The sequence below is a fragment of the Adiantum capillus-veneris genome, chromosome 28 (assembly GCF_014529385.1).
Source record: "Adiantum capillus-veneris isolate H3 chromosome 28, ASM1452938v2, whole genome shotgun sequence".
NCBI lineage: Eukaryota > Viridiplantae > Streptophyta > Polypodiopsida > Polypodiales > Pteridaceae > Adiantum > Adiantum capillus-veneris.
In genome coordinates this window covers 90,940,690-90,965,351 of record NC_140958.1, presented here as the reverse complement: position 1 = coordinate 90,965,351, position 24,662 = coordinate 90,940,690, and the positions used below count along the sequence as shown (strand labels likewise).

At 48.2% G+C, this 24,662-nt stretch overlaps 1 protein-coding gene across 8 annotated transcripts in view; it reads left to right on the top strand.

Annotated features, from left to right (window-relative positions):
* The window catches only part of LOC147420875 (uncharacterized), a 213,973-nt gene that overhangs the window by 117,663 nt on the left and 71,648 nt on the right, over positions 1–24,662 (top strand). For all 8 annotated transcript variants that reach the window (XM_086504262.1, XM_086504265.1, XM_086504259.1 and 5 more), the window contains exon 6: positions 4,863–5,123. In XM_086504262.1, coding sequence (XP_086360388.1) covers positions 4,863–5,123 — 261 coding nt within the window. The remainder of the gene's footprint in view (positions 1–4,862; positions 5,124–24,662) is intronic.

Below are 24,662 nucleotides of genomic sequence, written 5' to 3'. Positions count from 1 at the left end.
GAGGATGGTGATTGGGCGCCACTGTCGAATCTCATCCAAGGAGCCACCCTCCTTGGGAGTGAGGTAGATCAGACCCTCACTCATGCTGTCAGGCATCTCTCCTGTGTGCAAGATGTAGTGAAAAGCACTACAGAGATCTGGGCCAAGCAAGTCCGAGTGCTCCTAGAAGAAACTGGGAGTCAAGCCATGCTCACCTCGACAGCTCCCACGGGGGAGTGCACTAAGAGCCGTGTGCAACTCCTCAAGCTGAAGTGGCAGCTCAAGCCTCTGACGCATCTCCTCAGTCACAAGGCAATGCATCTGTGCCCACACCTGCTCCCTGCATGTATCCTGACGCTCTGACTGAGGCTCTACAAACAGTAACTCACGGTAAAAGTCAGTAGCAACCGCACGCATGTCCTCTGGCTCAGTAGCAACTGACCCATCGGGCCTCCTCGAGTGACTGACCTTGGCATGCGTATGTTGAGGTCCCACTGCCTCGAAGAAAGCACCAGTCACTCTTTCACCCACCTGTGTCCACTGAGATGCCTGTCGATGGAAAGAAAACTCATGGCTCCGATCCTCTATGCTAACAAGCTCTTGGCGAGCCTACTGTAGCTGCTTCTCCAACCAAGGACTGTCTGGATGCTGCTCCTACATCCTCTGGAAGGAAGCAACGCCCCGTCTGAGACGCTGCTTCTCCTCTCTCGCTACAGCAAGGCGAGCCAAAGACTCCTGGAGAAAGAAACGACTAATCTGAGCTAGTCCTGAGGCCACTCTATCAGCAGGAGAATCCTGCATGTCCAAGCTCTTTGTCCACAGAGCCTCTACTCACTCTCTGAGTGCAGAGTCCAGCAAGACCCTCTCAGGGATGCGAAGCATCGTGCTCCCCCTCCTCTGTCTGTCTTCCACTGTGAGGATCGCTGGTGCATGGTCCGAGAAGGAAGTCCCTGCCAGAATGCCAACTATCCCACCCAAGTCACTGAGATGGTCACTAGTGTAGAAGCGATCTATCCGCGATAGATTCACTCCTTCCACTCTCTGGTCCGAACGAGAGAAGGCGAGGCTGTCTGGGGGCCTCACAAAACTAGAGTGCTGCCACACATCCGAGACCCTCAGAGTCATACAAATCCTCTCCCAAGCTGCCAGCTCAACTCCATGCACAGTAGCATGGCTACCACCAATCCTGTCAGAAGGGTCCTCCAACATGTTGAAGTCATCCCCTATGCACCAATGTCCTACTTGCGGCAGAGACTCAACAATCTGTGACCAAAACTCTGCTCGTGCACTCGCCACATTGGGCGCATATATGTTCAGGAATCCCACAAGGCAATCCTAAACCTGCATAGTGATCCACTCGCCACATTGGGCGCATATATGTTCAGGAAGCCCACAAGGCAACTCTAAACCTGCATAGTGATCCACTGAGGCCTGCCTAGCACAATAATCCCTCTGCCCACAACGGCTTGCTTCTGCAAGGAATTCGCAGTAGTCATACATACCCCACCCTGGATGCCTCCAGGTCCAAAAGCAGCTGACCAAAAAGTATCATATCGTGCACGCAAGAGCTGACCACAATGTCTAATGCGGCTCTCACACAGATGATGCTCCTGTAGCATAAGGAGATCAATCTCTCCTCCCACAAGGCAGCGTTGAAGCTCATGACGCAGTCGGCCCTGCTGACGCTGAAACTGGGGCCCACCAAGTCCCTGCACGTTCCATGAGACGATCCTCATGGGGAGCAACAGAGAACAGATGCTGCCGCAGCAGCTAAACGTGCTATCTTCGAGGCTGGCTTGGATGGGGAGTAATCCGCATCCGAGCGTCCTCTAGATAGGCGTGACTGCAACGAGTGCTTGGCCCAAGCCCAAGTAGAGCGAGCCGTACGTAAAGCAACCTCCTCTGTCGAGGAGTCCTCATGAATGTATACGTAGCATGGCAAGCACTGAGTATTAGCAAAGAGGTGAACCACAATGTGTCTACATCCTGCTGCATCTGGAGGAGTCACCGCAAACTTGGCCAATGGCCAGAGAGTAGAAAGCAAGTCTGTAACTCCTAGGTCTCCCATGTGGTGAGAGAACTCCACGACCTGTGTATGCACCCACTCCAACAATGAGTCAAGAGTCCACTTAGTCTGGTCCATGCCGCAAAGGGGAAAGAGAAGCCAACCGTTGAGTATAAGGCCTCTATCCCCCTAGCTGCAAGGAACAGAACATGAACCCTGAAGCAGGCTGCCTCATGGTCTGCTGAAGAGTCGCGGAGAAAACGTGTAAGGTCGTAGTCAAAGAAGTCCCATCGGTGCTGAATGTCGAAGCTCGTCAGACCACGAGGGACTGCTCCATAGGGAGACGTCTGTACCTATAGAGGGGGTCGCAAGAAAGGCTGTCCCTCTCTCGCCAAGCGACTCGTGGGGTGGCAAAGGCGCTGCCAAGAGATCTCCTAACAGCCGGAGATGGCCCTGTCCCTTGGGTAGACTGTGGAAATCGAGCGGGAGGGGGGGTGTAGGAGCAGAGGGAAGAGGGGGAGAAGAGGGGCGGGGGGGAGCGGTAGAAGTAGAGGGGCGAGGGGAAGAGGCGGCGGGAGCAGGAGGCAGGCGGGAGGATGATGAGGAAGGGGGGAACTCTGGAGGGGGGGAGGGGCTGTCGAGGGTGAAGCTGAGGTGGGGGCTGGAGCAGGGACCTCATCCTGCTCAAGAGGACCGAAGCGGTTCCCCGTGGGAACCCACTGTTGCTAGGCAGGCGCTTGAGGACCATTCTGAGTGCCAGGCTGTCGTTGTGGTCCCTTCGTCCTCGACCACGAACCTGCTACCATCCCTCCTCCGCTGGAGCCCCAGGCTCGAAGGGTGGCTCTGCATGTGTGCGCTGTCTCTGCCTGGGCTGCTGGCCAGCCCTTGCAGGCTGGGTCTGTGTCTGTGGTGTAGGTCGAGGCGTCCTCCTTGGACAGGCCTTCGCAAGATGGCCCATCTGTCGACAAATGAAGCACTGGTTCGGGAGGCTCGAATACTCCACTCTCTGTCTAAACCAACCCCCACTTACCGGAGGCAGAAGAATGACCTTCGGGAGAGTGTGAGTGTCCCTAACCAGAACGTGAACTGAGGGAATGCCGGCCGCCTTGGCAGCTACTAAGGCTGCCGTGCGGGGTGTCTCCAGGACAGTCCCAATCACTGAGCCTATCCTGGACAAGAGTGGTAGGTACTCCCTCCGCAAACCAAGAAAGCAAACGGAGATGGGGAAGTCTGCCTCCTCTACCAGAACATCTGAAGCAGGGTCAAAACCATGTCTCCATTGTCGAAAGTGGGCTCGAGTTGCTCGGATGCTCGGTTGAGCTTTGTTTCTTTGTTTCTTTCTTTCTTTCTTTCTCTTCCTCCCTTTGAGGACCCCTCCTTGTATTGTATCTTCTTCCCCCATTTATTGTTTGACCCCTTTTATTTTAGCCTCCTATTACTGTGTGGTACACCCGTTGCATATATATCATTGTGCTAGTTTTTTAGGTCAGCATTTATTCAATTTTGTTCCAGACAGTGATATCACAGACATTTTTGTTCCGAACAGTGATATCACACTTATGATGGTTGTAACTTTTGGTCTCATGGGTTGTCTTGGCCCTTTGCAGACTTCAACAGTACATTCAATTTCATTCATTTCTGAATTGATGAACTCGTCACCAAAATCTTGAATGGAATGGTGAGTTAAGTAGTGGCAGACAATGTGTGGCTGGTCTATAGTAATACTACGGTGTTCTACATAGTCTAATGTTTGATGGGCCTTATGGAGCTGAGTCCATTGCGTTTGACATTGGGTGATTGGACAATTGGAAAGGTACGAACCAATAGAAAGGGTGATTGGACAATTGGAAAGGTACGAACTAGTAGAAAGGGTGATCAAGTGGACCATGGGCAATGACAAAGGTGTTTCAATGAGACAAATGGACCAGGGGACTATTCCCACTTATTCCCTTCCTGGCTTTGAGCTCGCAACATATCAACACAGATAATATCTAGTGTCTCACAGAGTATATGTAAGGGGTCTACCTTAGTCTCTTTTATATCTTAGTGGTTATACTTAGTGTAACTTGTGAGTAGAGTGTTTATGATGTCTAACCATAGTCTTGTACACAGTCTTGTACACAGTCTTGTAGTACACTTCTATCTGATAGCTGAACCCAGATACCCTTTATTTATTGTGTCTCAAGGGTCCTTGGGTTCGACCTGAGTGTGCGTGAGGATTCTTGCATATTTCACAGCCCACTGCAGTTGATCACTCACAGGGACATCAAACTTTTTCATTTCTAGACCAAATCTAGCTGACCGTTACATTGATTCTCTATTGTTCATTTTATTAACATTTGGGAAACACAAAAGTCTCTCCTTTGGCTTCAATCATCCTCAAATTTGAACTGCCTAAATTCACAATGCCAACTTAGGTCCAAATTGATGACCTCCTCTTTTTAGACCAATTCCAAAATTTTAATATGATCTCAGTGAGCAGATTGGATGAACTTTCTCACATTTACAGAGTAAAACACAAACATGAGGAGCCTGTGTATGATAAGAGAGTACTGTGTGTGGACAGGTATGTACATTTAACAATTTAGAATATTTAAAATCTGGTATCTCAAGTTTCGGAATGGGAATATGACACCAAAAGTCTATCAGATGGATAAGATCTTCCACTTGAAACTGCTTCATGGTAGACCCATTATCATGAAAACTATATTGCTGTTTCACAAGTAGGAGTACCAGCATGTGGAAATTGTGGTGTGGTGTTTATTTCACTGACTTGACGATTGTGGCAATTATTTGTGTGCTTTCAATTTGCTCAACTTGAGTTTACGGTTTGAAGAAAAGCTCTTATCATAAAGAAATTTAATTGCATGGATTGTAGGCATCTATCTTGAAGGGGGGTGAGTGCACTGTGCGAAATAGGGGTACTGAATGTGTCAAAAGTCCTGAAATGCTAAAGCTCTTATGCACAATCAAACAAGATGAAGCAGCTCCATACGTACGCGAGATGGATGAAAGTGTCGGAAGGGCAGTCGATGTCTGGGGTCTTGGATGTCTTTTATATGAGCTTCTGACTGGGGAGTACCTTCTACATGATGAAGACTGGACAAGGTTTTTCATCCGTGTGACACTGCCTTCTGAGGTAAAAGGCTGTATTTGTAGCTAAAATCAGCACAGCATTTTAAACGGAATCAATTGCATGCTTTGGATTAAGTCAAATTGATCTGGTCTTCTAATTTGAAGTATATCCTCAATGCCTGATAATTATTTTTTGGCTCTCATCATTGTTGGCATCAAATAAAAAACTCTTATACATCAGCTATACACACGTTTCTTGAGTTTTTCCTAGGTCCTCAGTGATATGATTAAGTCTACTCTTCTTCTTGGGTGGGTGTGTGTGTGTGTGTGCGCGCGATTCTAGCCCTCGTGCGTGCACGTGCGCGCGTGCGCGTGTGTTTGTGTGTGTGGAGATTGAGAGACGCTGCAGCCCCTGCACGCTGACCTGCTTTGCGCGCTGTAGCACCTGCGTGTTGTGCAGCTCTGCCACCACTCTGGCCTGTGCCCCGTGCCCTCTGTCCTCCTGCGCGAGTCAGCAGCACCCTCTGCCCTCCTGCGCGAGCCCTAGGACCTGTGTTACCTGCTGCTGCAGTGAGCGCTCTGTGCAGTCCTGCTTGGGGTGTGTGTGTGTGTGTGAAGTACTGAAAGCGTCTTTACAGGCAAAGTACAGTAGGGCACAGAAGTCACGAACGTGCTGGTGAGCTTTGCAGTGTGTGTGGTGTGTGGCATCACAGCCGCCTTACGTGTGTGTGTGTGTGTGTGTCTATGTCGAGTGCGTGTGTGTGTACGCTTGTGGGGGATTTGGGTGTGGCGAATCCTTCGGCTTCGTCTGTCGCGCGACTCTGTTCTGCACAACATCTACCCTGTGCAGGCCCTTTACAACGCACCAGGGGTGGAAGTTTGATTTCGCCTGCACGCAGTCCTTCCGTCGTCTTGTGTGCGAGAGAGGGGTGTGTGTTTTTGTATAGCTAGCCGGTGTGTGTGTCTGCCTGTGTATATAGCAGTCATATATAAAAAACTCCCAAAAAAAAGAAGAGAGTGTGTGTGTGTGAGAGCTTCACATGGATTCCACTGATCAGTGTATATATAAGCGTCGGAAAGCCATGGAAACTTCAGAGATGGATGCTTTGAGTCTTATCAAAGAATGTTTGCATGAGGACTTCGAGGATGCACGTCAAGCCTGGGAATGATCCGCTCCTGTTATGGAAGTGCGCATCCCTATACAGGAGCTCATGGATGCTGTTGCTCAATATGCACTTAACGTTGTGATTCTACTCAAACGGCAAGCAGTCCGAGGGGTTTACTTTGGTGCATGAGGGTTCTACGAAGTCTTGCTGGTCGACATGGATGCTCGGGATGCTCTGCTTGAAATGTCTCCTCTTTTCTTCAATACGCAGATGACTCATGTGCTGCCCTGGGCTCTTACCAAGGACTATCAGAGTCTCATTCGTCACAAGTGTCCCGTCTAGGTTGAGGTGGTCGACTTTCCTCGCACTTGGCGTCATTTTCTTCCTTTGTTGGCTGCTCAGTTAGGCAAAGTCATTTGCCCTCCTAAGCTGGAGGCAAACACAAACCGTTTTTGTATCTTGTGGGACACGGATATCCCCACACCAGCAGGTATTTCGATCGATTCTGGGGATACAATGGTTGGAAAGCGCCCATTTAAGCTTAAATGAGGCAAGTTTGCAAATTCTTGCTTCCGATGTGGCAAATTTGGTCATATGCAGTCCGAATGTCCGGAACGAAATCTACAACCACCTCCTTCAGCCGTCCTTGCTCCTCAACCTCGCTCGCCTCCGAAACCTTCTACTAAGGTTCAAACTAAAGGAGTTTCAACCTCCTCCCCCTCAGCTGCGGCGACTAAAGGCAAGGACAAACATGTACAATTGTCTGCACTTTCTGCTTCTCCAAATATTAAAGACAAGGGAAAAGAACAGGTTTCGACCTCTCAAACTTGAATAGTGCCCAAGAAACCAGTCAAAGCTGCTACACCTCGTGTTCCGGCATCTTCTCGTAATTATGTGCCTCCTTTGAAGAATGTTGCTCAGAAAAAACTCCCTTGTAATGACAACACTTCTTTGGCTGAAGCTTGGGACAAGGTTGTTCGTTCTTACAAGGAGGTTGTTACTGGAGAAGCTTCTTCATCGCAAGGTGAATTTCCTTTCAATCATCCAGGTCCAGGTATTGACCACCTTCTCAGGCACCTTCAGTTGGGGAAGATGTGTCGATGGGCACGGGTACTTGAGTTTTATTTCCCCCTTTCTTTCCCTTTTTCCTTGTCCACTATATATATCATATAGAATGCCTAGTTCTTTGAATTGCATCTCCTATAATATGCGTGGGTTATGCAACCACGACAAGTGGCGGCTTACCTGGCACTATGTACATACATGTAAAGCAGACATTGTGGTTCTTCAAGAGCATAACTAGCACCAATTTGCAGGACAGACTTCTTACTTTGCGGGCTACTGGATAGCTAATGCAGGATTAGCTAGCCATTCTGGAGTGCTTATGCTTGTTCGACATGAACTCTTCCCGACCTTGGTCTTTAATGACCCGGCTAGGAGATGGATGGTCATCCAATGTATTGTTAATGGAGAAGTTTTCGAATTTGGAGGATTATATGCATACACAGCTTCTGCAGATAGAGCACGGTTGTGGAGTGCTATCTCTTCTTATTGTTGGCGTTCCAATGCCTTTCTCTGCGGGGATTTCAATAATGCACCAAACCTTGCGGATAATACTACTGGCCATTCTCATAGCTTCATATGGAACGGCAATCTTGGGACTAATTTATGTCGACTTGTAATGGGCTTGATTTGTGGCCCTTTTTGCATGCGACTGATCCAGTCTTTACTTTTCAGCACAATGCTCAATCCATGTATCGCGCTCGGATGGATCGCTGGTATCTTTTTCACATGCAACAATATGATGACTTTGTATGCGAGATGAGGATTGATTATGCTATGTGTCTCTCGGATCATTTTCCCGTATGCTTGAAACTTCGTTTTGGCTCTTTTGATGTCAATGATCACCTACCCAACAAAGACTTCTGCATGTTAATAATGCTTATCTCAAGCATGAGCCTTTTCGCACTATGATTGTGAATATCATCCCGCCTTTGCTCTCCCAGATGTATGTTGACATGGACATAGCATGGTTTCGTTTTGATATGCTGTTCAATCAGTTATACAAGATTATGGCAGGGATTATTTGTCACAATTAAGGGAACAGGTTAACCAGGCAAAGGATGCTTGTAGCCGATTAATGCACTTGGCTAATCATTCTTCTCTTATTGATGCTCAAATGACTGAGTTGTTACGAGCAATATTAAGGTACAATGATGAGAGGAAATTGGCCAAATGGCAGACTCGAGCTCATCAACAGGCTTTTGCAGATAAAGGATGTGCTTCTAAACAATTCTTTCAGCATTTGCATCACTCGAGGCAGTCTCAAGCTATACAGAGAGTTAAATTACCGTCAGCGGAGTGGACCTCCACTTTTCGAGAGCTAGCACTAGCCCTACGCTCTCATTATGGCAAGATTTTTGAGGCCCCTTCTTCTCCCACGAGAGAAGCTCGCCAAGCGCGTCACATGTTTCTATCGCATGTGACTTCCATTCTCTCATTGCTGCAGGCTCAAGACTTGGAAGCTGTGTTCACTGAGTCGGAATTATATGCCAGCTTGCTTGATTTAGGTCGATGGAGATCTCCTGGTGTGGATGGTCTCTCTGTGGAATTCTTCTTCTCTTTCTAAGATTATTTGAAGTTGCCTCTATTATTCATGATGAATACAGCTTGGGAACAACAAGAATTACCCTCATCTTGGAAAGAAGGTTTGCTCAAGCTGATCCCTAACCATGCATTGTGTGAAGAATTTTCACATTGGCGGCCTATTACACTTATGCCTGTGGTATATAAATTAATGGCAAAAATGCTTGCTAACCGACTCAAATGCTTTCTGCATGAAGGCTTGCATCAATCTCAATACGGCTTCATTCCGCGACGTCAAATTATTGATAACCTCACAAATGTCATTATTGGTATGGAATATGCAAAATACACTCGACAGGATGTATTAGTCATGCAGGTCGACATTGAAAGGGCATTTGATACTGTTATTTGGGATTACATTGTGGATACCATGCGACATTTGGGCTTTGGGCCTAGGCTATCCCGTGTCGTGCTTTTCTTGTATGCAAATAGTACTTTTGCAGGCTTGCTGGATGGTTCTCTCACAGAATCTTGGCCTTTGGAACGGTCGATACGGCAGGGCTGCCCTCTGAGTGCTTTGCTTTATGCGATCGCTACTCATCCCTCGTTCATGTATTTGGATCCCTTGACCTCCACTAGTAGGCTACATGGCCTTACTTTACCTTCTGGTTGACAGTTTGCTGGTCAAGCTTATCCGGATAACTCTTTGTTCATGCCTCGTAATAACTATGATGATGTACAACAGATCATGCATACTCTTCACTTGTTTGGATTGGCAGCAGATCTCAAAGTTAACTTTTGCAAATCCAAGCTATTGCCTCTGAAAGAGTGTGACTGGCATAAGATATTGGGGCCTGGGGAGATTATTCCTCCCCATGTTTTGGTTCGCCATTTGGGTTATCCGCTGGGTTGGAATGTATCGGCTATGAAGAAAACGGATTGGGGCTCCAATGTCTACATTCCAAGTTGAACTATTGAAAATTGTCCACGTGGCCACTTCATGTGCGTCTCCGGATTGTCCAATGCATCCTTGTGGCTTATGTGCAGTTTTACTTGCCTTTGTTATCCTGGCCTCGGTTGCGCTTGCAGTCTCTCATGTCCAATATTTTAGAACATTTTTGGCGGACCTCGTCTACCAAGAGGGGCATTCGGCTTCTATCTATGGACAAGCTGTGTTCTTCCAAGTGGCTTGGAGGGTTGAATATTTTGGACTTGAGACATCATCTTCTGGCTCGGAAAGCTATGTTGTTGCCAGTTTTGGTGGAGCAGCAGCAACCCTGGGCTCGCATGGTCGCACATTTATGTGCGCACATTGTCACCCCTTCTTTTGGTCATTGGCAACTGACTTATTGGGATGTTGTCTTTGGGAAGCTTGAAGGACACATTCTTGGATGTCCCTTTACTTCTTCTCTAATTGTTGATTGGCAGGTTGTCACTTCACATTTGGCTTGGGATGGTCGACAATCCTCTGGGGGTAACTCTCTTCGCTTGGAGATTCTGCATTGGAGCAGGGTTTTTGCTTCGACTTTGGTTCAATGGTCTCCTCGCCAAGCGTATTTTCTTTCCCAAAGAGGAATCTGTCAGGTGCATCAGGTGGTTGATGACTCGGGTTATGTTCCTTCTTTTGCTGATGCCGTCTCCCGCTTTCGGTTGGGTCTTCACTATTCTCCTCTCTGGCGGGAGATTCAAAACATGCTTGCTGCTCATTCGCCCATTCCTCCTCTGGATGAAGAATCTCGCTTCTCTGATTGGAATCTAGCTACTACTAGATTGGACTGCATCTCAGTTGCCGGTGTCTATGCCATTCTTCAGTCTGATGTATGGATTGTGCATCGGGGTAATCAGCTGTGGTCGCTTTCCAAGTCATCTTTGTGGTGGAAACACACATTGTCTCGCATTTGGCAGAGTCATCTGCCTTTGAAGGAACGTGTTTTCTTGTGGCAGTGCTTGGTGGGAGCTCTACCTATTGGCAGTATGTTGCATGCTCGGCATATTGCGCATTCCCGCTGCCCCAGATGCCTTGAAGCTGAGGAGACCGTGCCACACTTATTGTGGTGTTGTCGTCACTCCAAAGCCTTCATTCGGCAAGTGTCGACTGCTCTTCGACTGCGTTTTCCTTCCGGCTCTTTTCACAGACGATTTTGGCTTTTTGGGGTGTTTCGGTCATGACAATCTCAGTTTGCAGTCTTCTTCACCTGGGTCAGATTTTGGATTATGTGGGCCATTTGGCATCATAGGAACTCCTTAATGATCCAGGGCACTTTTGTTGACCCCTTTCCCTATTTCAAATTATCTCTTGGTCAAGCGCTGCATTTTGCCTATGAAGCTGGAGACATCACTCTCGATGCCTACAGGATTTACTTTGATTGTTTCTAGCCTTCGGAGCCTCATAGTGCTCCGTCTTTTGTATCCCTTTCTTTTCGTGGGTTTTCCTCGCTTTGAGGTTTCCCACTTGTAAATTAATCAAAGCAGATTTACACACAAAAAAAAGTGTGTGTGTGTGCTAATAAAAAGAGGAAAATGGTATAACCTTTTTATCACCCAAGTGTGGTAGATTGGTTAGGCCATTTCCCTCTTGAATAACAGGTCTTGAGTTCAACTCTCTTAGTCGGCTAGATCTTTAAGGTCTCTTGGGATAGTTTCTTACAACGTTAAAATACTGTTCTTCTTCTTGTTCTTCTTCCCCCGCCCCCCTCCTCTCTCTCTCAACCACTACCGACACTCTCATCGACCGAGCACTGGAGCTACGGAGATCCAGACGGCCATGATTGAGGAGAGGGGCTACAAAGCATCGATGGAGACTACCGCAGAGGATTCGAGCCATACTCTCTCGACATCCAGAGTGCAGATGAGGATGGATTCTAGTAGTAGTATCTTTGTTCTACTTATTTTGTACCCAAACATGGTAACAGATTGGTCTCATAGGTCATTTTGGCCTTTTGAAGACGTTAATATAACATTTCATTTCATTTCTCTCTTCCCCCCCCCCCCCCCCATGGAGGAGATTGATTCTGTGTTGCAATGGCCTATATTTTTTCATGGGATGACTCATTGTCATTGCCCCCTCCATTAATGTGTCCTCCTCATTGCCATACCCCCATTCTACACTTTGTAACGTTGAGATTGTATCCTACGTGCCTACCAGCTTCATTACCTTTCCAGCTAGGGTTGTCTTAGAATTTATGATGTTTCCTTCTATGCTTTATCTCAGATGATTGTATCACATGTGATACGGTTGTAAATTTCGGTCTTGTAAGTCTTTTGGCCTTTCAAAGATGTTAATATAACATTTCATATCTCTCCCTCTCTCTCTCTCTCTCTCTCTCTCTCTCTCTCTCTCTCTCTCTCGCGTTGGGGTGGCAGTGGATCATGCTATTGGGTCGCTGACCATCTCTTGCCATTTCAATGTAGGACACAATCCACGGGTAGCAGCTCCTCTTGCTACATCTTCACGCGGGAGACGGATTCTGTATACATAGACGAGATCTACAGACGCCTATGCACTGAGGAGCCAGGGCGACCTTTGGAGGAGCTTACTACTATATTGACACAGACACTACATGATGCAGCAGAAGAGGCATACCCACACACCCGGCCTGAGCATAGACGCCGTTCTGGGAGCATGCCTCAGAACAGCTGGTATGATGGGGAATGCCGCCAAACTAGAGCTAGACTTCAGAGGGAAGTGCTTTTGGGGGACATCACTCACAGACAGTTACAGATCGATTTCCAATGCCTGATGCAACGGAAGAAGAGGGCATTTTTGGCTCGACTAGAGTAGGATCTCTACCAGCTATTCTTGAGTCAAGACTCATGTGAGGCATGGCGGCTCTTTCATGAGCTGTCTCCCCCCCTGCCATTACCTCTACAGAGACTTGGGGTCCGCATCATCCTTGTACACAGTTTTTGGACAGCCCCCCCTTCCCAATCCCCCCAATCCATGCCCACACACATGTGCTTTTTTCACCGCTGAGATGGTGAAGAAGGCCATTGACAGGATGAGGACTGGGAGAGCATTTGATCATGATGGCCTGGTGGCTGAACATTTCATACATGCTAGAGATCTACTAGCAGAGCTTCTAGCATTCATGTTTAACCGTGCTATGTGTGAGGTCTTGCCTGATACTTGGAGCCTATCTTTGATTGTACCTATTTTCAAATCAGGAGACCCTATGGAGCCTGGGAATTATCGCACTATCATGATTGGACACACATTGGCATGGTTGTACGCATCCATTCTTGAGCAGTAGCTGAGTAGATGGGTAGAGAGAGAGGGGGAGTACGTGCAGCTGGGCAGGCAGGGTTCAGGAGAGGTTTTTCCACTCTTGACCATATCTTGACACTCAGGGCCATCATCAAAGAGGGCAGATCCCGTGGGAGACGGATAAATTGTACCTTTGTGGACTTCCGCAAAGCATTTGACACAGTACCCAGAGCTAGATTGATGCGCAGATTACAGGAAATGGGAGTACCCACAGAGCTCATTTGCGGGATCATGGCATTGTACAGATCAGTAGTAGGGCATGTACGCACCTCAGAGGGTCTATCTACACCGGTTTACATTACTATTGGGGTGAAGCAGGGCCGCCCGCTCTCTCCTACTCTATTTGGTACGTAGGTGGATGAGGTTTCTGACTACATTGAGAGAGATGGGGATAGAGGTGCACCGCTGGCAGGGACATGGATTCCACTATTGTTATATGATGATGATATTGTGTTGATCTTCGACTCTTTAGAGGGGATGCAACGTCACTTGGATGCTTTGCATAGTTTTGCCCATGAAAGTGGTTTGTCTGTCAACCTTGGTAAAACCAAGGTCATGGTATTTAATACCACCCCACAGTGTATCAGGAGGTCAGCGCTCGCATTCACATACGGCCAGAAGACCTTGGAGATTACAGATGCTTACTCTTACCTTGGAGAGCATTTTCATTGAGGAGAGCAGCAGAGACTAGATTGACCAGAGCCCATTCGGCATTGGGTAGATTGGAGAGGATGTGTTCACAGGTTCAGTTTGAAGAGCCTCGGACGAAGCTCTGGCTCTTTGACACTGTGGTGGCTTCTGCATTGCTCTATGGAGCTGAGATCTGGGGGCCTTCATTGGATCATTACAGGAGGACAAGTCGCACTGATGGGTGGGGGGACATGGAGAAGCCCCTGGTCTCCATGATCTCGCGGCTCATTAGAGCCAAAGCTTCAGTACCACGTGCCATCATCCGAGCAGATCTAGCTGCCTCCCCACTAGTGGTTGAGGCGCTTACCAGACCTGTCTCCTTCATACACTGCATGTGGGAACTTCCCAGAGACAGATACAACTACCTTGCACTGGAGTCCTCTCGACAGTTAACTATGCAGGGAGATACAACATGTTGGTATGGGGAGATGACATCATGGTTCTAGGCGCATGGGTTCAGTATAGACAGAGAGGGCTTTGGATCACTCTCCACAGTCATGAGGTACGAGGATTAGAGATGCCTGGGTTTGTTTCTGCTCGAGCTGTGCAACTTGAATTCATTGGAAAATGAGGCACATGTAACCCTTGAATGTCCAGCATATGCGCACATTCGGGTCGACTTTCCTCAACTTATTCAAGGATGTACTACATTTGAGGAGCTTCTCTGAAGAACACATCCCTCTCCAATAGCACTGGGCATCTATCTTGCCAAAGTGCTAGAACATCACACCACACTCAAAAACAAGATCACCACAAAATCATGACACGCCCCCTCCTTCACATGGGAAGGAGGGAGTCTCATATATGAGATTTTGGGTCCCATGGGTCATTTTGGCCCCCCGAGGACGTAAATACATCATCATCATCACACACACACACACACACTGGGCCGAGGTTTTCTCTGGGGAGAGCAGCAGAGACTAGACTAGTCTGTCAACCTTGGTAAAACCAAGGTCATGGTATTTAATACCACGCCACAGTGGGTCAGGAGATCAACACCTACATTCACATATGGTCAGGACAGTATGGAGTACACTGATGCATACACATATCTTGGGGTGGTCTTTAGTGGACCGAGGTTCATACTAAAAATGGCAGCAGACACTAGATTGACTCGTGCCTATGAAGCCCTAGGCGGTTTAGAGAGGATTTGTTCGCAGGTTCAGTTCTAGGAACCTTGAACAAAGCTTTGGCTCTTCGATACTTTGGTCGCTTCAGTTATGCACTACGGGGTTCAGATTTGGGGACCATCTGTTGATAGTGTTGGATGGAGTAAAATGGAGAGGCCCTTGGTATCTATGATTTCTAGGCTGATTAGAGCCAAGATCTCAATTCCACATGACATCATACGAGCAGAACTAGCTGCCCCACCTATGGAGAGTGAGACACTTACCAGATCAGTATCATTTGTACACAGCTTATGGAACACCACCAGGGACAGATATGCTAGGCTTGCTCTTGAGTCATCCAGACAGCTGGCATTACAGGGAGATACATCATGTTGGTATGCACAGATGAGCTCATGGTTTTAGAGGCATGGTTTCAGCATGGACAGGCTGCCCCCTTTCCAGTATTCTCTTGATGCACCATCTTTGGCTCTTACACGAATGGAGATTACTAGACTCATTCAGCACGATCTTATCCAGCTTGATACCAGGAGGACATGGATAGATCCATCACAGGAGTTGGGTACGAAGAGGGATTTCTATAGAGAGCATCTTCTCCAACTCATGACAGATGGATTTGTCACCCGGATCAACTACATGGACACGCATCTATCTCATGAGTTACGATGTGCCATAGGCCAGATACGCACATCTTCACACCATCTTGGGATTGAGACAGGTAGATTCAAAGGCATACCAGCAGACAGGAGGATATGTCAGTTATGCCATGCAGAGCAAGAGACAGAGTTTCACTTCATATGTCACTGCACAGTCTACTATGAGATTCGGGGACGCTTTCACTGTTTATTCAGAGATGGTTTTGACTCGTTAGATAGAGTCATGAGATATCAGGATCAGAGATGTCTCGGATTATTTCTACTTGAGATACAGAGACATAGAGACTCTCTATTGAGTGGGCATAGACAGAGACAGTCCCAGAGATGCATCTCAGATTTCTTCAGTTCGAGTACCATAGAGGCAGAGGGGCCACCACCACCACAGATCTCGGTTCCCACCCATACACACACCAGTGGTACTCTCATTGATCGTGCTATAGAGTTGGGGAGATCGAGACAACCACAAATGAGGAGGGGAGCCACGCAACACCGACGGAGGTTGCGGCAGAGGATCCACAGGATTCTAGCACGACACCCAGAGTGTCGATCAGGATAGGCTTCATGCTACTGTTGTATTGTGTCATGGTGACACTTATCCCCACTTTGTACCTTTGTGGCATTATACCATTGCTTAGCTTACCAGCCACCCATAGGAGTCAGTAGCACTCCTATCTCAGTTTTTTGGGAACTTACTACAGGCCCGTCTTCTCTCCGATGTGGGCAAGATCACCGATGTCCATATCAGTGACAGATCTAGTGCAAACACTTGGGCCTCTTGCCAAGTTCAGCGTGACAGCTCCATATGCAGCGGGTTGCAGGCACATTGTGGTGCATTTGTTTGCTGACACTCAGTGCCCTCCGTGCTATGTTTTTGTGCATGAGGATTCTTGGACAGAGGATGTCGCCCTTCGGGCTGCACGCTCGGCTTGGGCCCAAGCGGGACAGTCACTTCTTGCACGCTTGTCTAGAGGTTATTTGGATACGGATTACTTCCCATCCAAACCGGCCTCAAAGATAGCGAGGTTGGCTACTGTTTGCAGCATCTTTTTTCTCTCACTGACTCCATGAGGATAATCTGATGGAATGTGCAGGGATTAGGAGGCCCCAGTTTCAGCGTCAGAGGGGTCGGCTGTGTCAAGAGCTGCAGAGATGTCTTGTGGGTGGTGAGATTGACGTTCTTATGCTGCAGGAGCATCATCTTTGTGAGAGCGCATTCGGTGTTGTGGTCAGATTTTTCGTGGTCACTATGAGACTTTTTGATCAGCTGCATTTGGACCTGGAGGGATCCAGGGCGGGTTATGTATGACTATTGCGGATTCTTTGCAGCAAGCCATTTGTGGGCAGAGGAATTATTGTGCCAGGCAGGGCTCAGTGGATCACTATGCAGGTTCAGGGTTGTCTCGTGGGCTTCCTGAACATCTATGCGCCCAATGTGGCGAGTGCACGTGTAGAGTTTTGGTCTCAGATTGTTGAGTCTCTGCCGCAGGCAAAGCAATGGTGCATAGGGGGTGACTTCAACATGCTGGAGGACCCTTCTGACAAGATTGGTGGGAGCCATATTATTGTGCATGGAGTTGAGCTGGCAGCTTGGGAGAGGTTTTATATGACTGCGGGTTTCAAATGTGTGGCAATATTCTAGCTTTTGAGACCCCGAGACAGCCTAGCCTTCTCGCGTTTGGACCGTAGAGTGGGAGGCGAGAATCTATCTCGGATAGATCTCTTCTACACTAGTGACCACTTCTGTGACTTGGATAGGACAATTGGCATTCTGGCAGGGACTTCCTTTTTAGACAATGCACCAGTGATCCTCACAGTGACTGATAGGCAGAGGAGGGAGAGCACAATGTCTTGCGACTCTGCGCTCAGAGAGCGAGTGGAGGCTCTTTGGACAGAGAACTAGACATGCAGGATTCTCCGGCTGACAGGGTGGCCTTAGGACTTGCTCAGCTTAGTCGATTCTTTCTTCAGGAGTCTTCCGCTTGCTTGGCTGCAGCGAGCGAGGAGGAGCAGCGTCTCTGACGGGGCATTGCTTCCTTGCAAAGGATGCAGGAGCAGCATCCAGATAGTCCTTGGTTGGAGAACCAGTTACAGCAGGCTCGCCAGGAGCTCGTCAGCACAGAGGAGAGGCGCCATGAGTTTGCTTTCCATCGTCAGGCATCTCAGTGGACCCAGGTGGGTGACAGAGTGACAGGCGCTTTCTTTGAGGCAATGGGACCTCGGTATACGCATGCCAAGGTCAGTCAGTTGAGGAGGCCCAACGGGTCAGTTGCTTCAGAGCCAGAGGACATGCGTGCAGTTGCTACTGACTTTTACCGTGATTTACTGTCTGCAGAGTCCCAGTCAGAGTGTCAGGATGCATGCAGAGAGCAGGTGTAGACACAGATGCCTTGTCTTGTGACTGAGGAGATGCGTCAGAGGCTTGAGCTACCTCTTCAGCTAGAGGAGCTACACACGGCTCTTAGCGCACTCCCCCGTGGTAGCTGTCCAGGTGAGGATGGCTTGACCCCGAGCTTTTTCTTGGAGTACTGGGACTTGCTTGGCTCAGATCTTTGTAGTGCTTTTCAATACATTTTGCACACAGGTGAGATGCCTGACAGCATGAGTGAGGGCCTGATTTACCTCATTCCCAAGGAGGGTGGCTTTGTTGGATGAGATTCAATAGTGGCACCCCATCACCATCCTCAACTAAGCCTACAAAATTCTTGCCAAGGCTCTAAGTTTGAGGATTCAGCCACTTCTAGAGAGCCTTATACATGGGACTCAGACAGGTTTTGTCAAGGAGCGTAGTATCCTTGACAACATCTTTACTTTTTGGAAGGCTTCTGCCCTCACACGGCTCCATGGTGAGGATTTGGTGATTCTTCTTCTCAATTTTGAGAAGGCCTACGACAGAGTTGACTGGGATTATTTGGAGGGCACTCTACACAGGATGGGCTTTTCAGATGCTTGGATCAAAGGGGTGTCAGCTTTGTACAGACGAGCACACAGTCAGGTGCTTTTAGCAGGAGGTAGACACAGTCAGGTGCTTTTAGCAGGAGGTAGAGGTGGTTGTTTCATGCTCACACGTTCGGTCAGATAGGGCTGCCCTCTTGTCCCCTTCCTCTTTCTGTTCTATGCTGAGGCGATGAGCAGGTTTTTGGTTTCACAGCAGGTTGGTTTACGTGGCGCTCCCTATTCGGGGAGAAGAGCTACTAGACGCTGAGTTTGCAGACGACTCATCCTTGTACTCGGACGGCCAAGAGGCCAACCTACACAGGTGTGAACAGGATCTTGAGACTTTCTGTTGTGCATCTGGTGCACTGATCAACTGGAGAAAGACTGTGGCTTTCTCGGTTGGTAGTGCTCCTAAGCCAGATTGGATGCCAGGTGAGGGTTTCAGGTGGATTCCCCTAGGGACTGTAGTTCAGTACTTGGGCTGTTAGGTTGGTTTGGACTTGTCTCCCGAGCAGCAGATTGCTCCCCCCTCCTCCTGGCTATCAAGAGGAAGTTGTTACATTGGAGCTTTGCACAACTTTCTTTGGCAGGCAAAGTTGTAGTGACCAACCAGGTGTTGTTGGCTACTATGTAGTACATCAATTCTTGTTGGATCTTCTCGAGTTCTTATATTAGCCAGATAGAGAGGCTGATCAGAAACTTCCTTTGGTCAGGGCGTGCACTCAGATAGCCCGGTCCAAAGTGGCATGGCAGGTCATCACTCTTCCTTGTTCTCAGGGAGGGTTGGGGATCATAGACCCAGCACAGCAGAGCAGAGCCCTTCTTGGGAAGTTCATTGTCAGAGGACTTCTTCCAGCTGGGGAGCCTTGGAAGGAGTTCTTGCTTCAGCGGCTTAGTGCTAGGGTGCCTCAGGTTGAAGGCCCATGGCGACCCTCGACTCGATGGATTTTCACAGAGATGCGTAGAGTTGGCTTGAGCAGGAGACTAGAGGACCGCTTTGCTGTGAGTTTGCTCCGTTCCTGGGAGCAACTGCGGCGAGGCCTGGAGCAGCGGCAGCCTACTTGCACGGAGGAGCGCCTGAGACAGCCCCTTGTTTGGAACCCCATGGTTAGCACTCAGAGAGGCCACTTGGTTGGTAGTCGGCCTCATGTTTCCTGGGGTCCCATGACAAAGGGTCCAGCACGCTCTCTAGGTGATTGGTTACAGTTTTCAGGCTTGTCAGAGGAGCTTCAGGACATTCAGCTAGGGCATGAGAGGGGTGCAGAGCATGTGTCACGACATCTTAGAGGCAGTACCAGCTGAGTGGCTCACACCTCTCAAGTCATCAGTGCCCAGATGGATGGGAGCCTTCACGCGACTAGAGGTTCTCATCTCAGTTTGGGCTTGCTCAGGGATTATACCCTCCCTGTTTTTCGACCTATAGGATGAGGGACGCTTACGCTGAGTTGCAGTAGAGGCCCCGTAGGTGGCAGAGTGCTGTTTTCAGAGGATTCATGTGGTGGGCATCTGTGGGAGGGATTGTGTCATAGATCCCGACCTAGCAGTTCTTGAGACTGGCCACTGGAGACTCTGGGCTTGGGTGAGCTGTCCACTGGCACGAGTACAGTGGGATCCTGGAGAGTGGCTGTGGAGGGACCCTTTCTCCTCTGCAGACCATCCAGGTGTCCCTTTCTTTCAGTACACTGTTCGACGGGGACGTCACGTACTGGCAGCAAAGAGAGAGGCTTGTCCTGCTGCAGCACCTCATTGGCAGGAGGAGGGTCTCACAGCTGAGTTCTTGGCAGCTTTTGGGAGAGGTTGTGGGACTCCAGACAGCCGAGACAAATCACTTTGTTCCAATGGCTGGTTGCACACAGAGCTACAGCAGTTGGGAGTTGGCTTGTACATAGTGGTCTCTCGGCCGCATGTGCAGCTTGTGACCATCTTGTGGAAAGTCAGCGTCATTGTGTTTGGGACTGTCCTTTGGCACAGCAGGTCTGGCTTCGTATCCTTCGGCTGATGCCAGCTCTTTCCACTGCTCGGCAGTACACTTGGGGGGCAGCTGTGTGGTCCACTCTCATGGGCCCGGCACTTCAGTTTGAGCTATCTTCCAAAGTAGGATGATAGTGAGGGGGGGTCGACCTACACTCCAGCCTGCCACCACAGAGCTTACTCCACAGGAGTGGTGTAGTGAGAGAGAGGAGTGTTGGGAACTCATCAGTGGCCTGATACTGGTTCATCTCGCGGGCCTATTGCTTCCGCATCTTTGAGGCTCGCCTTGTACCACCAGTAGAGACTGTTCGGGATCTTTGGCTAGCGATGATCATACTCTCAGAAGACAGTTCGAGAGACTCCAGGGCAGTTCCGACCGCATGCGGGAGCGCAGAGAGGCTTTCCTTCGACTCTGGTGTCCTCGGCCTTTTTTCACCACGGTCTAGGGTGTGCTCAGATGGCACTACCGTCCACCTGTGTGGCTTTTCCCCCCTCCCAGCTCTGATCTAGCCTAATTGTAGATATGTTGTTTTTTCATTGGGAGAGTCTCCCCATCATGATTGTTGTAGCCCTATGGGCAGTTTCATTAACTAATAGAAGGATCTTTTTCTCGGAAAAAAAAAAAAAACTCTGCTTTTGTTATTCAATCGTGCCATCTTATTTCTTTACTCGTTGAGAAAGGATGCTCATTCAAAAGAATCATGAAAAACGTTCGTTCATTTTTGCATCATAGTAAGTTATTTTTTAGTGTTTCTTTGTTTGGAATGTTCAGGATAATCAACAATAAATACAATAAAAGTAGGGAGCTTAAAAGCCCACTTATTGTTCTGACTTAGTAACACACTATTTTGTTGTTTTGATCTTTAGTGCTTCTAGTACTTTTACTCTAGCTTGATAAATGCTAGCTTTCATCATGGCTGAGTATGCCCATCACTTCCGGAGGGTAATAGAAACTCAGCTCATTGGTTTTGTGGAGTACGTTCAAAGGATGAATGACCTCTATACAAACCTACTCTTACTCTTGGGCACTGAGGACCTGAGTAGGGATGTCATAGCTGTTGTCCAAGCTATGCATGATAAAGGTGATAATCTTATTCTTCCTGTTTGGACAAGCAACGAAGTTGAGGTCACAATTTGTCAAGTTTGGATCTTTGTACTTCTTTGGTTATTTGCAGCCTCTTCTTCGTAGGTTTGTAGTAGTATTCACTTTTCGATTTCGTACTTGGCTTACGTTAGTACTTAAGAATTTGGTCCTTTGGAAGTTGTGTGAAGTTTGATTTCTAGGATAAAGGTTTTAAGATGTCTTTTCCTTTTTTTGTTATAGTTGAGTAGTTGTTTTAAGTTTTAGCCAAATAAGCTCGCCAACTTATTTTACGCGTCACTCTTCTAAAAAAAGTTACGTTAATAATGTTCTGTTTTATCTAGTTTTGTTTCATAGAAAATAAAGTGACTTAGGTTGTTTTTTTTTTCTCCTTTTCTTTTGAGTCCCTTGCTTTTATAGTTTTATGAGTCCTTTATTCCCTCTTATAATTCGTGAGTTCAGACTATTTTGAACTTATGAAGGTATATATAATAAAGAAGAATAAGGAGAAGTGAGCAGACTTCTGTAGCAGGGCTAGGGTGTCACTGGCATGGGACAAGCAGTTAGTTGTAGTTGTGCTTGAGTTCACACTAGGCGGACTCTCGCCTGGGCAGTGACACGTGGCAAGTGTTACAGATGGTGGTCCACTGTGAACCGTGGCCAGATCACCACCACCTCAGTTAGGAGATAGCCTTAGCTGGATTGGGATATCTGCCAGCTGCTGGTGGCTCTTGGGAGATACATATGAGTGGTTGGTTATAGACGTCGGGAGATACATGATCTACTTTTGTGTGGTCCGTCATCTAGAGTCTCTCAAGCGAGTCTATACACACAACATATCTGCACCATCCCTGCACATCTGAGCCTCGACACCCCATTGTACTCGTGAGTTCTGGGCTGGAGCTGAGTGTGTTGCCACGCCAGAGTCTGTATCGGTTCTTTGAGATAGTCGACTTATATGTTCTGGTCTACTGTTGTGTCTCTGTGTGATCAGTTGTTATCTATTGTTTCCTTTGTTTTCAGTCTGTTTTGAGTGAGTGAGATTGTCACGCACATTGCACTGAGGAGCACCCATTGTAGAGAGCACGACACATTATCCGCGCAACAGGTGCTCTCATTTTTTGGCACGCCCGGTGGGACCTCAACTGAAGTCTCACTCTCTGTTGAGGTGCAAATCGAGGAGCTAGCTGGGTTTTACCTAGCCTCGCCTACTTCGCCTTGCCCAGTGAGTCTGCTGGTCTGGTGCTCTCTCGCCCTGCTGGTCTAGTCCTCTCTTGCCCTGGTCCAACCAGCTCTCGTCCATGTCTTGTGTCCCTAGTCCAGCTAGGTGGTCTAGTCACTCACCCTGGTCTAGTAGAGTCTAGACTTGTGTTCAACCAATTGAAGGCCTTCTTGCCCAAAGCTTGGTTGGGTTTGTGGTCACTGCATGACACATACAAGGCGGTCATTCGAGCGTCAAAGCGCACTACTGAGTCCATTGAAGTACTACAACAGAAGACGTCAACCCTTGGTACCTCGTAGAAGTCCACCAACCTCATCACCTATACCTCCACTTCCTGCATCCGGTTCTACATCTTCCAGGTCCCCTTCCCTTGTAAAGCTCTCTCCCATTTTGTTACAGTAAGCTATTGAGCAATGGGCTCATGAGCAAGCGGCCATGGAGGCGTTGACCAGTGGTTTGGCCAAGGTAAACATCAAGTTTCCTACCTTCAAGGGACTCTCTTTAGAAGATGCAGACGACCATGCAAGGAGGTTTGTATCTCTCTGTAGAGGTTGTGGTCTTAATAGAGAGGATGCTTATTTGGTACTCTTTCCATCTACCTTGGATGGCTTAGCAGATAAATGGTACAGTCAGTTTGCAAAGAACCATTTTGCAACTTGGGCAGCTTTAAGACAACAGTTTTGTGCAGCATCCAGGCCAGGTGACTACCAGGAAAAGGTTTTGGATGAGGTGGCCAACATGGTGCTCCAGCTAGAGGAGACTTTTGCAGAACTCATGACTAAAACCGAGTCTCTGGTTGCCAAGATTCCTTAGCAACCAGGGAAATTTATGGTTAATAAGTGGGTGGAGAAGGCTCTTCCCAAAACTTCCCAGCAAAAACTCAGAGAGAGTCTCCGACCTTACGCCACTTTGGAGGAGTTTGTCGCAGCTGCTCACCAACTCCCCTCAGGTAGAGACCCCCTCAGTGTTTTCGTAAAGTCCTTCTGATCCGTTAACTTCTTTATGCAGGGAACTGGAAGCCCTAGAGTTACAGCGAGCTCTTAGAGAGGAGAAACCAATCTCTCTCAGACAGGAGAAGCCCCCACATCACGATGCTTTGGATCAAATCAAGAAAGAGCTAGAAGAGCTTCGGTCTCAACAAGAGACTAAGGCTATGGTATGGTGCAGCTCGTGTCGCTCTCCAGGACACCCTCCACAGGACTGTCCCCTTCAAGTTTACTGCCACTTCTGTGAAAAGTCTGGACAAGGACTGCTACTACCTCAAGGGATTGCGACAAATACAACAAAATCTTGATCCTACTCTTCAACAAGGGCTAGCACCTGCATCCAACATGGTTTCTCCCTGTGGCCATCCACACCATATGCCACCTTTGCTGACAGCCCCTCTTATGCAAGGTATGCAAAGTACTTTTCCGTCTTAGAGCTTTTATCATAACCATGCTCCCTCATCACCTTAAAACGTCTATGCCTCCACCTCCAACTCCATGCACCAGGAGCAAGGACCACCTCGCCCTTCGACTTGCCCATTGAATCATCCCATTTTGTACTACAAATGCGGGGAATATGGTCATTACCAAAGAAAATGCCCTCTGTCCGAAGGGTCCCCTCCCTGCCGTCATTGCCCTGAAATGAAGGATCACTACAGTAAAGATTTCCCTAAACTTCGTGCATCCACGGCTGTAAACCTAAGTCAAAGCCAAAATGAGTTTACCTTTCCCAAGCTCAATATGATAGCAGTTAGCACCACTCCTCAACCACCCCCTTCCACCCATGTGGTTACCACTCAAGAGAAGTTGCAGTTGGTAGAGGAGCCAGCGGGCGTCCTTACCCGGGCTCAGAGAGCCGCGCTCGGTCTTAGTATTCCAACACGTTCAACTCCCCCACACTTTCTTGCAACAGTGGATACTCTGCCTTCAGCTTGCACGCCAAGCTCTCACTCAGTGACAAGCAAGAATCCAAATCTTTG